Here is a 13,450-nt window from a genome sequence, read left to right as displayed (position 1 = left end):
GAAAACGAATGCTTTGAATGATGATAATACTTAACAGAGTGTGCAAGATGGTTATATTATTTTTAAAGCAGTTAGGTTTTACTTACACCAACAAAAATAACAGCAACACAGCATATGAAACTTCCATTCAGCTGTTCAAAGAGCAATGTGTTAGAAGCAGCATTACAAGGTCATTCAAACCATGAAAGAGCAACTTTAGAGGCATTTTTCCACACATTTGCTTACCGTTCATACATGCTTCTAACGGAGGCATGGTTTGTTCTATGATACAGATACGTCAGACTTAACAACTTCCACAAACATTTCCAAAGAGAATTATTGATGAGAAAGTTGTAAACAGATCGACAAATTTGGGAGAGGAAGACAAGAGGACTGATTGCTTGTGGGAAATGCTAGTGTCCAACTGCAAGCTTCAAATGTATTCAGTGGCATGATATGAATTGGCGTAAAATAATTAGGGACAACACTACTCGCACACCAATATAATAACTGTAAAGCTGCTAATATTTTCAATATAGGCTGTAGGTATGGTTTAAGCTAATTCATTACCAATATTATGGAAGTGCAATAAAAAATATGTTTTTGGTTTTTCTAATGTTCTTTTTATTTGATAGTATGAGTGCTAGAATTATTTTTATATATTTGCCATATTCTGATACACAAGGTTTTTATGTGCAGATTGTCCATATTGCCTATTCTATTATTTAAAAACACCAATAGTTGTGATGTTGACTGCTTTCAGGTTGAGGCTTCACACATCTACAAAGACTCCTTTCAGATAAGACCTTCTCTTGAAGGACTCTCTGACTCATAAAAGTCAGGATCAAGATGAGCATGATTCATTGCAGGGAAGTGTGAGAAAAGCCTGTCTTTTTTCCTATTCTCTGAAGGTAGTGTAGGAACCAAGTTTCCCTTAGAGTTATGTGAATCTTTGTGGATGTGCCCTGCAATTTGGGAGTTCACAACACAGTGCAGTAGGTCCCTGCTGACCACTCGTGGTGCAAAAGACACACAATTGATGGACGGAATGCAGAACAAATCAAAACATTCACCCCCAGTCAGGAGATCTGGGTTAAATCCATCATTCTTTTGCTCACCATGCCACCCCAGTTTAGACCTGGCCATATGCAAATCAGTCATGACCTTGTGCCTCATGGGAACAGTCCAGCCCGAACTGCCAAGCCAGGTCCTCCCTGGACCGGAAATAAGCATCCGAGGACAGGTTTCGGGGTTACATGGGTCCCGAGCTCTCCATGCCACTGGAGTGAAGCTATCCTGGATGATGAGGGTTGAAAGCCTGAAACCGGTCCTAGGATGCTTGTTTCCAGTCCGTGGAGGACCTGACCTGGCAGTTCGAGCTGGATTGTTCCCATTGGGCGCAGGGTCAAGACTGATTTGCATATGGCTGGGTCCAAACTAGAATGGCATGGTGAGCAAAAAAATGATGGGAGTTAGGCCCAGAGCTCTGTACTGGGGTGAATGTATTACATTGTTCAGCATTCTGTCCATCAACTGTTCTTTTTGCATCTGACCACTCGTTGTGGGATGAACCAATTTCACTCTGGTGGGAACTGTCACACGGGTCTGCTTGAGACCATTCAAAATGATAATCAGCCCCTGACCCTTGTTACTGGCACTAGAGAGCTTGAACCCAAAAGGATGGGAACCCCTTGGAGCGGAGGACTAGGACACAAGGCACAGTAGCTCAGTAAAGTAATTGTAGCTATAGCCTGTTCTGTGAATCATTCAGTTAAGCATTTTTCATAAGCAAAGTAAAGGTATGGGTTAGACGATCAGTTGCTGCTTTGCAGGCCAATAGATGACTTCTGAGTTTACATACCCTCACACTACCTCACTGAGAAGCCTGCAACTGCTTGCCATTGCTACAGTTGAGAGTGAAGTGTTATAGGGATTGTACATAGCCCAGTTTGCACAGCCAAAGGTTCACTGTACCCCTTTACATCAGAGGTACATTACCACAGGCCTCAGGCCCAATTGCCACTGCTTGCCCAGTGGCCACCAAAACAGGGTCTGACACAAGACACACTAAAAACATGAAACCAAGAACTCCGTCAATCTGAAGAACTTCTATTTATTGACAACCAATGTATATTTATTGGTATAGATCGTTTAGAAAAAAACTTTATTCATCATTGTAACAACAAACATTGACAAAAGAAATGTGCTATTCTCAAGGCACAGAGACCTGCCCTGTGGCTATCAAGTGATTTTACAGAAGCCTAAAGCCCTTGCATTTCGTAAGCTGCCACAAGACTCACACCTTCCGCGACAACAGCATGATCAATCCTTGTATCCATAACTACTTTGTCATATATATACATTATACCCCTCATTTCAATATGATCATTAGGCTCGTCCAAATCCTGGAGAATTCAGTATCCCAAAGTCCATGTTTGTTTTAAATTCCTCATAGGATATTGAAAGGGGGAGGCGCAACACATTTCCACAGGTGTTTGCCTCTGGAAACATAGACATTTCAACTTGTCCATCGCATGCATGTAGAAACTCTATTGATGGTTGAGGATTAAAGCCAAGTGGTGGAACTGTGTTAGCGCCAGTCACAAAACACAGAATGTCCTTTAATTTGGCTTCACATGCAAGCTCTAAAAGAAAAAATATATAAATGAGTAAAACTAGTTAAATTGTGATTACAGCAAAGATTGTGATTGTTTTTGTATTTCATCTGCTAAATGAATACTTCAGTAATGGTTGACATGTGAATAATAAAACCAATGATGATTTGCTGTGCTTCATTTCACCAAAAACTCATCAATTCGAAGTTATCTGTTGTTAACAACAGATAACATTTCAAGATCTGGTGTCAGACTATTTTACCATTTCCACAATCCTGCTCGCCTTACTCTCCCTTTAATAGAAGTCTTCCCATTGTTCAACATGGAGTAAGCATAGGTATTCCATGTTGGTAGACCTGCATCTGACACTCTCTCTGAGTCTTCACACACACACACCACTGTTTATACAAACAATGCCGATAAGCCAATAACCTTATCTTAAAGGCTTGGGGCTGGAGGTAGCTGCAATCTCCACTGTGCAAAGGCTTTACTCTTTTAGAGACCCACACAGCAGACCCAATCATGCTCTATATCGATTTGTATTACTTTTCCTTGATGCAGTACATGAAGCATCATTCTAATGGGGTAGCTACCATTTTACTCCCAGGACACTACAATTAAGCTTTAACAACATTAATAATATACATATCGTGCAAAATAAAGATTGAAATAAAGCAGGCATAGACTTCACAACTTTGGATGCATTGTCCTTTTGTTCTTATTCTAGATTTTACTCTGTGCAAATAAAACGGGTTAGTATGTCCCTCATTAACTCTCTTTCTCTACAGTATAATTCGGAAGTTTTTGACACCATGTTTGTCATAATAGGCTGGTTTAAATTATGTTTTCAACAGATGTGTCTCATCAATAGTTGAGCTATAACATAATGAAACAATTTCACTTGCCTTCACAATCTTGGAGGTAATCTCTCCAGTAAGCAATGATGTGTTCTTCCTGTAACCGATGGTTACTGCCTAATGAACTGAATTTAATGGTAAACATGCCATTAATGATATCAGTGGTGATTTCGTGCTCCATCCAAATGAATGCCTCTTCAAAAAGTTGTTTATGAATTTCCATGGCCTGAAGTACTCCCAGAGTTTTTAACCCCTCCTTTAATCTGCAATAAAGAAAAAAGAATACCTAACCATAAATAATCAGACTATTGGTCAAACTATAATGTAAAAGTTATTATAAAATTAATATATGTCTATGATGCATCTAAAGGTCCATCAGTGCCCTATGTTCAAGCTGTTCATAAAAAGTTCTGTCCAAAAACAAAAATCTGAAGCTAGCTGTTGGAAAACACTGACAAAGGCAAATTCTCTTTCTCCTGTGGTCTTGTGATGAATTCCTAGCAGCAAGGTAGCACACGACTTGCAGCTTTTCTTAAAAAAACGTAACCAAACCCAGCAAGTAAATTATTAGAGGGCAAACAGTTCATTTTCGGAGCTTTTTGGATGCCAATTTTTGACTTTAAACTGTTGACCCGGTGGAGTGTGTGAATGGGACCTTAGAGACTGTGCTTGGACTTTTAGCAAGGCCTAGCCAACCCTGCATAATAAATTGTTATTTTATGCATTGGATTAAAAGAGCACCTGGTCAATGTGATTTGTAGCTGTTGATGTCTGCAGGCTTCACGCTCACATCAACCGTGGGAGTTCACTGGAAGGTAGGGGGCTAGAGGTGGCAGTAGATGTCAAAGAATAGATTTTGACTCTTAATTCTGGGTGAATCTGTACTCCATAAACCATCTACTTTATGAGGAGTACAAAGGGTTGCCTTTCCAAATATTTTTTTCAACAAACTGTAAAAATATTATATAGAATGATGAAAACTAAAATATAGTCAAGGTAACCCTATACAGCCAATTGCAGATTTACTATTCTTAGGTATGCATCGAATTACCTAGACAACATCCAATTATTGATTTTTTTGCAGTTGGATAAAAAAAAATCGTTAGATTGATAGAACACCTTACAGAGTTTGCTAAGCAAATGTTTGAGGCAAACAAGCACTGCGATACCGATAGCAAATTCTGTTTTAAACATTAGAGAATGGCCTCAATAAACACTTATTAGGGCAAATGCACAAATCATTGGCAGCAAAACAATAGTCACAATTTGTGACCATTACATTTATGATTTCAGACCTATATGTTGATTTTTAAAATGTCCTGGTGGATACATTCAAAAACGTTGAGGAAATGTGTGGCCTGCTGATCAAGTTTTTATTCACCGGGCTGCCATTACTTTTCTATCCCACGCACATGCAAGCCCTGAATCTGTTACATTTTTAGAACTCCTTTTGGGCTGCCAAGACGTGAATATGAGAAGTCCAATTCCTCTGACGTTCTGCTGTTTATGCTGATGCCCATTGTGACTATGAAGGGAAGGTAGTTGTTGCTTAATTTTAGTGCAATTTCTATTTGGGGAAGTTGAGGAGGTGGGAAGGCCTTCACCGTTTTATTTCTTCCTGTTTGTTTTCTCTATTTTGATTTGTGTTGCATGGGCTGAACCTATGGGAATGTTGGGATTCCTGTAATTTTTGTTAGCCTTCTATTTATGCCCCCTGGAGGAAGGACAGCACAAGTTGTATTGTAAAATGCCAATAAAAAACTGAAACAAACTAAATTTAAAATATATTTGAGCACCATGATGTGCTTGATTTCACATTCTGTCATTGGGACATTTCACACAGTGTGAATATGTATGATGCCATTAGGGTGAACAGTGATTTACAGTAATTACTTTTTAAAAATGGACATACATGTATTGCAAAGTAAAAAAGATATTGTTTTATAATGCATATGCACATAAATAGCACTGTACCTAACTAGTGAAGGAACAGTCCTCCCCACAATGTACCAATTGATGATATCTTCCAATAGTTCTTTTTTGTCATTCAGAGATTTTAATGGACGCAAGCAACCTGCTACGCTTAGAATTGTGCTGTGTTTTTGAATCAGTCCTTGAAGAGTTTCAAGAGACGTAGCATCCTCTATCTATGGAAAAATTAAGATTATGATATTCTGATTAAATAGAAACAAAAAACATTTTAACTTAACAAAAAAAACTGTAATTAAACCATGATGATGCAGAATATTTTGCCTTGGCCATCTGCTAAATAAACATATTTGTTCAGTAAGTTTAATGTTTATAAAAGTTTAACAGTCAATGGACTAAAACAGTATCAACTGCTGCTGTAGTTAATGCCACTGTAGTTTTACACTAGCTACACTCTCTCCCTGAATGGAACACCAACTGTAAAAGAGTGGGAGAGAATTAGACAAAGATGACTAGCAAAATGGCCTAATGTACCTGAAAGTGTTTGGCAATGAGTATATTAATCCAGAATACAGATATTTAGGTCCTCTCCTATATCACATTGTTTGCAGAAACATGGTCAGGAAGGCCCCATCTATTATGTTATTAGTCAGTGTTGAAAAACTGTAGCAATTCCAGGGGAGTCTCGTGGGGCAACTACAAGTGGTAGTTGGTATGACTGTAGTTATGTGCCTGAAACTTTGTCTTCTTGTAATATGAAGACTCTGACATATCAAGAACATATCACATACTTTTGCTTTGGTAGTATCACTAAGAAATATAGATTAAAATTTGGTTAACAGTATGACGTTCTTGATTGATCACTGATGCAAGAATGTGGATTTGTGCATGTCAGTTGAGAGAGTAGCAAATACGTAGAGGTTGCTTTGGAAACTTTAAAAAGGTGTGGAGGCACGGGAATAGACATTCAGGATTGACCCAATTCCATATCAAATAGATGAGTGTAATTTCTTTTCATATTCATTTATAGTACATGTGGCAATTATACATAAATCCAAGATACATAAGTAACTATTAACCACAAAATTAGACCCAAATCATTTGCATGTTTTTGCCTCATAGACCCTCAACTACGTGAAAACCAAATAAGAAAAATTGATAAAGATTCCTCAGCACAGATGTTTAGTATCTATTGCTTACCTCTTGCAACATGTCTCGTGTATCTGGATCTACCACATCTACCAAACTGCAATTCACATTTTTTTCATCAGAAACTAAACATCGATACAAAACAGGAGACACAAAATTTGGAGCAGGCCCCCCGTGAACCAGGGAAACAGCCAGGGCTTGGCCAGCAAGGTAATAGTCATCATTTCGCATACCTTAAACAAGAAAAAAGAAATTAAACGTAAAGTGTTCTGCTTATCTATAAAACATTTATTTACATCTCAAACTAAATTTATTGCATAAAATCTAGAAAACATATTATCCAAGAATCCACGGCCCGATTCACAAAGGTACTTACGTGCAGTAAAGTCAAGTATGCAGAGTCTCGGCATTCGTGGAGAAGCCTTCGCACTCGGGGCTTAATCACTGTACTTGGGACACAGTCTCCATACTCGGTGCAGAATCTACACAGTTCACAGTGCGGAAATTCGGCCCGAGTACAAGACTCCGCACTCTTAACAGTACCTTTATAAATCAGGACCACAATATATTTAAGACAGACTAAGATATTTAGACAGATGGCCTGATTACGAGTTTACCCGTTACTTTACGCACCTGATAAATAATTTTACCACAGGGTACATTAAATATTGGTTGTGAAAAATAACACTTATTGCTAGTTTGTGGCGAATAGCATGCAGATCTTGGTGTTTAAAGCACCAAAATCTGCATGATACAGTAAATTCCCTGTTTTTCTCTACCATTATCTTTTGACAGGTTTCGCATGCCAAAATTTATCGAAGGTTGAGTTTTTTTTAACATCCTATAATGATCAAATGCAAGATCCTGAAGAAAGACCGCTCCACCCGCCCCACTCGCCAGCATCCACAAAAGCTCCCTCCGCATGACAACCACTGACTTGGACGACGCCTCGCCCCCATGTAACACATCCACTTCCAGACCAACCCCAGAATAACGCTCCATGGAACCCTCGCCTACAGACTGCCTGGCTCCATTCACCAATGTCACTGCTGACCTAATCACATTCCATGCACTCGCCTTCACAGACTACATACTACTTAGAGAACTAAACTTCCACCTGGATAACCACCACGACCCCAACACCACCGCCCACCTTGAGAACCTCAGCAACATAGGACTGAAGCAACTTGTCTCTGCCCCCACTCACACAGCAGTACACAAACTTGACCCTGTCTTCGCAGGAGGAAATAGCATCTTCCTCTGTCACATCACGGAACTGCTCTGGTCTGACCACCATTGCATCCACTTCTCCTTTAGAAAACCCACAACACACAAGCACACGCATCGCCTCCCATGCAGAATCTGCAGCAAAGTCTCAGAAGAACACATCACCTCCGCTTTCACCTGCACTCCATCCCTAACTATGACAGATGCCAACACTGTGGCAAGCAACCTCCACCAATGGATCGCCAACTGAACAAACACACTCGCTCCCCTCCAGAAGACTACAAGACGACACAACAAGAAAGCAAAGTGGTTCACCGCAGCACTCCAAGAATCTAAGCACGCCTGCCGACGACTGGAAAAGACATGGAGAAACAGCAAAACTCTGGAAAAACACACCACCTACAAAACAGCCACCACGGCATACCGCCAACTCATTAAATCCACAAAGAAGAATTTCCTCCAAGACAGAATCCTCTCCAACACCCACAACTCCAAGGACCTCTTCTCCATCATACAGGAATTTGCCAACCCCAACAGCGAAACAACAGAAGCCCACCACTCCCAAGACCTCTGCAACAGACTCAGCTCCTTCTTTCACCTCAAGATCAAGACGCTCTATTACAACTTGGACGGCCAAGACCTCTGCACCGCCTCAACCCCCACCCCCAGCAATGCCACCCAACAGATCCTACTTACTTGTACCCCACTCACGACAGAGGACACCATAAACAACATGAAGAACATCCACTCCGGAGCACTTTCAGACCCCTGCCTGCCACACATCTTACACAGGGCTGCCACAGCCATCGCATCCGAGCTACGTTGAACCATCAACTGCTCCATCGTGACTGTCACATTCACCGACAAATCGAAGCGCACCTAAGTCAACCCCCTCCTAATGAAATCCTCCGCAGACCCGACGGACCGGAAGAACTTCAGGCCCATCTTGGTGATCCCTTTCGCAGCCAAGGTCATCGGAAAGGCCATCAACACCCAGCTAACATACTTCATTCAAGCCACCAACATCCTAGACATCTCCCAAACTGGATTCCGCAGCAACCACATCACCAAGACCACCCTCTAAACCGCAACAGATGACATCCGTGCACTCCTTGACCAAGACCAAACTGCAGCCCTCATCCGCCTGGACCTATCCGCAGCGTTCGACACTGTCTCCCAATGCACACTAACTACCAGACTCCACGACGCCGGCAACCAAGGAAAGGCCTTAGACTGGATACGCTCATTCCTCATGGGCAGAACACAGAGAATAAGACTTCTTTCTTTCCTTTCAGAACCGACCAAGACCAGGTGCGGAGTACCCCAAGGATCCTGCCTCAGCCCCACCATCTTCAAAGTCTACATGGCCCCCCTCGCAAGCATCATCCGAAACCATGAGTTCAACATCGTCTCCTACGCTGATGACACCCAACCCATGCTCTCCCTCACCAAAGAACCCAACATCACCAGGCACAATAAGGGATGAAAGCTGGCAAAGTTATATTCCTTGGAGGATGATTGTTGGGGACATGTCTTAATAACCCAGTTTAATTGTCTCCACCTCGTGCTTATATATGTAGTACCTGATTAAAAGGTACAACTCATTCCTGCCCAAAGAGATTTACAACAGTGTGTTTAACCAGGAATAGAATATTACATGCCATTTTTGGACCTTCCAGATGTTTCTTTCTTTAAGCGGCAGCATAATCCGAACTTAACCATAATTAAGTTGCTGTACCCAAAAAGTTCTGCTTTCTCAACACTCCTACAAGATGTCTTGATGGGCTCCAGTCGAGGAAAAAGTCTATCTTAAGAACTTTTTTTTTTTAAGATCTGCATCTACAATGGACTGGAAGACTTTAATTTCTACGTACAAGAACTCCTACCGTTATAACCCAACCAGTGTCTGAAGTCTCATGTATCAAACTAACCCACGCAGTGGTTTATTTCCTTTGATATTCGGGCCTAAGCAGGATGCATCTGTACAGTTTGGGTGATTATTTCATACACACTGCTGCACCAGAGCATCAACTAAGATTACCTAATGCAGAATCTCTAAAGTTAGCCATTATTTGAAGTACTTGTCAGGGGAATTTTCTCTAAATTGATAACAGTAACTACAGCAGGAAAACCTTAGCCCCTCATTTAATGCAAAGCAAACATAAAATATATAATGGAGTACATGCTAGCAAGGTTGTTTTACAGGCTGCAAGGGATGTATTCAGTGGGTGAAATTGAAACCAGTCTGCTCTTGCTGCATAAATGAATAGTATAGTGCAGTATTCCCTTCACTATTCCACTTTTAGTTAAAATTCTTTGAGAATGTCTGATCAGTGGTATCAAACAAACTTTGAAGGAGTCAGTAAGTAATATAATATAAACATTATTTACACTTCAAATAATTATTCTTTCCCTCCTCTAGAATTTGAGCAGTTTAGGAAGGTTGGAACATAATAAATTTACGGTACCTTGGGCATCACAACTGAGTGTCTTGCTGTTTTCGGGTCCCTCAAAGAGTTTGCTGTGTTGTAAATAATGCATTAGCAATCGCAAAAATTCCCGTGTTGGACCACCAAAATCAACAGCTCCTTCAGAGTTACCAGAGGAATCAGTAAACATAACAGATATACGGTTGATTGCTTTATAGGTTTTGCGAAGGAAGCCACGACGTGCTCCATCCCAAATATTTCGCCGATTTATGTTGAACTTGGATGTCTTTTCAGAGTCAATTTGTAAAGCAAGGTTTGATAGTAGATCCTTCAAAGTTATGCCATCGCTCTCACTGAAATACAGGAAATAAAGCTAAGCTATCAAATGTATCAGTTCAAAATTAAACGTATATATTCGGAATTAAACCTTATAAAATTACCTTTCGTGTGCCTCATTTTGTTCAGCAATATTGATATTTGAGGTATCAAACTCTTCATCGTCAGGGATGTGCACATTATCAACCAACAGTTCAGTGTAACATCTAAAACAGGAAGAATATTGTCAACTATTACTATGTTAAAAAAACACAACCAATGTATCATCCTATTGCTTCCTGTTACAAGTCAACCTTATACATGACTTATAGGGCTACATGCATGAAAGTTAGAAATAGCCATTTCATAATTGCGATTTGCTGTGAATCACAATTAGGAAATCGCTATTCCTAAATGGACGTCTTTTGAGTTTAATCACTGGTTTGTAGTGGGTTGAGGTAGGTCGCAATTTGCAGCCCATTAGGAATCGTTGCCATCACAGGGATGGTGGCCTGCTGGGGTCAGCAGACAACCATGTCTGTGATTGCATTCAAATAAAGAAACTATTTTTTGTGCCTAAAAGCAGCCCATTTTCCTTGAAGGAAAACATGATGAGTTTAAAAAAGAAATAAATGAAACTTGGAAGTTTCAGTTTTTAAGAGCAGGCCAGTGCTAATGTTTTTGCAACCGTATTTCAGTCGCAAAACATTTGTACATACCATTCTAATTTTGTATTAGGAAGGGATGCCCTCCTCATGCCCCTTCCTAATACAGAATAACAGAACCCAAATTGCCATTCTATAAAAGCATTTTGGAGGACGCAAATGGCCCGAATCTGTGAATTGGGTTGTTTGTGACTACATATACATGTTCCTAGGTTTGGATTACTAACGTTTTACCAAATTAAGCAACAATCATCACTAGAGAACTCATTATCTAATTTGTTCACACTAGGTATGATCTTGTAACCAACCTGAGTATGTTTAATGATTAATTATGCTTAATTGTGTAAGCCAATTACTTTAGACTTGTAGAAATTGCCAGTCTTGTCTTTGCCCTCCACATTTATTTAGCATAGTAGTGCAGATTACAATTTTACCATCAATGCATTTTAATAGACAGAACATGGGTTAGTGGCAGCATATAGTTAAGATTCCTACAATATGTAAAACAAGAACAAACTACTAGCGCCGTGCCACACGCCAAGGGTGTTATACTTCAGAAGTACATACCTGTGGTACTCCATATTGACTACTAGGCACCTAGACATTTGGTTTTACATCTTTTAAATTGAGAATTTTGTAATTCTGTCTCATGCTAAGATGCCATGGCCACCACACTACATTATGCCGCACAACTACTGCTTGGGATTGTACATTTTACATTGTTGTATTCCTGCATAATTTAAGTGACTGCTGTACATACTATTACTTGCCTTGCTATACAGATTTTTTTTTCTTTAAAGTATTTGACCACTTCAGATGCATTGTACATTAACTGCATGATCCAATAGCCTTACATCACGGGAAATAGCAGGGAAAACAGTTCTTCGTGGTCCTGCATTACTGGCCTGGTCATGACAAAACTTGCAAGAGAAGAACTTTTTTTATGAAAGCCAAATACTTTCGAAATTATATGACAATATTTAAAAAACAAGCAAATTTATAATTGAATATCTGGGTTGAGAAAAGCAGTACCGATAATGGTCATCAAATCCTTCGCTAATGACAGTGGGAGAGGGCGAAATCTGAATTGTATGTTCTTCTGTCGTGTTCGCAGAAATTGGATTTGTTGTAATGTTGTCGACTTTCAATGGATCTGAACTACTCAGGTATTCTGTTTCAGCAGAATTATTGCTGAAAGGTTCTTCTCTTTCCAGCCACATCACCATCTCCGTTTTTTCATCTATGCCTTTATCCTATAAAAACATCAATGGCACATCAAATGAATCTTGATGAAGATATCCAAGAAATGCTAGTAATCAAACAATTTATAAATAGCCAGTGTGTAGTAGCCAGGCAAGAACTACTCCTTGAGGACAGCATCACACAAGCATTTCCAGTGTTCACTGGCAGCTTACCATACACAAATCCTACTGCTATAAGGTGATTTAAACTGCCTACAAGATCATCCATAGCACAACTCCATATTTTTCAAATATAAATTCTGACATTACATGTGTAATACAACTCTCAGCTGAAGGCACTTACCATTTGCAATTTACACCTTGTGCAATAAGCAGCTCCAATAACTTTAATTGGAACATTGAAGTTAAACATATTAGGGAAATAACTATATATATGTGATTCCTGACATCACACGGTAACCTAATCTTGTCACTGTATATTTATTTGCTAATACTGTATAGCTGCATACCTAATCTACCTCATATCACTGTAAATTGTCCTGCTATTCAAATTGTATCGTTAACCTACCTCATGTAATTGTTAAGTGCTCTGATACCCAAGGGTCACGTTCGCGCTATATAAAACTCTTTAAATAAATAAATAAAAATAAATTCACCTCTGCATCTTATACACACATACAGACATTAACTCACTCACAAACTCCGTCTAGGCAATCACTTGTTCACATTTGTTGGCAGTCACTCCATATAGAGTAAGAGAGAACCGCATAGGCTGGTGATACATAGCTATATGAATAGAGTTAAATATTGGACTATACAGTTTAATGCCCAAATTAAAACAAAGTGGATCATATTGAATTATGTTATAAAGTAAAGTTGTAAATTCCTATCTAAATATTAAGTAATGTTCCTCCTTTTTATTTTCGGTAACAACATAGGGCCAGATGTAGGTGGCCAAATACTGAGCGATAACGCATAAATTCGCAGAATTTCTGTGTTACCGAGTGCAATGTAAGTAAGTTGAAACCTACTTGCAAAATAAGGAATCGCATAATAGCGATTACTTATTTTGCTCTTGCATTT

At 39.6% G+C, this 13,450-nt stretch overlaps 1 protein-coding gene across 7 annotated transcripts in view; it reads right to left on the bottom strand.

Moving 5' to 3' along the window:
* Positions 1-2,072: 2,072 nt before the first annotated feature.
* The window catches only part of LOC146867066 (G2/M phase-specific E3 ubiquitin-protein ligase-like), a 501,947-nt gene continuing 490,569 nt past the window's right edge, over positions 2,073-13,450 (bottom strand). For 5 of the 7 annotated variants that reach the window (XM_085603479.1, XM_085603481.1, XM_085603478.1 and 2 more), the window contains 7 exons: positions 12,198-12,418; positions 10,626-10,727; positions 10,225-10,538; positions 6,581-6,762; positions 5,426-5,598; positions 3,500-3,714; positions 2,073-2,624 (listed from right to left, as the gene is read on the bottom strand). In XM_085603479.1, the coding sequence (XP_085459605.1) occupies positions 2,368-2,624; positions 3,500-3,714; positions 5,426-5,598; positions 6,581-6,762; positions 10,225-10,538; positions 10,626-10,727; positions 12,198-12,418 (1,464 nt within the window). In that variant the 3' untranslated portion in view covers positions 2,073-2,367. Of the gene's footprint in view, positions 2,625-3,491; positions 3,715-5,425; positions 5,599-6,580; positions 6,763-10,224; positions 10,539-10,625; positions 10,728-12,197; positions 12,419-13,450 lie in introns of those variants that run through there. The other 2 variants (XM_085603484.1, XM_085603483.1) reach the window with 2 other exon arrangements.

The sequence above is a fragment of the Triturus cristatus genome, chromosome 1_2 (assembly GCF_964204655.1).
Source record: "Triturus cristatus chromosome 1_2, aTriCri1.1, whole genome shotgun sequence".
Lineage (NCBI taxonomy): Eukaryota > Metazoa > Chordata > Amphibia > Caudata > Salamandridae > Triturus > Triturus cristatus.
This window is presented reverse-complemented; position numbering and strand designations above follow the sequence as displayed.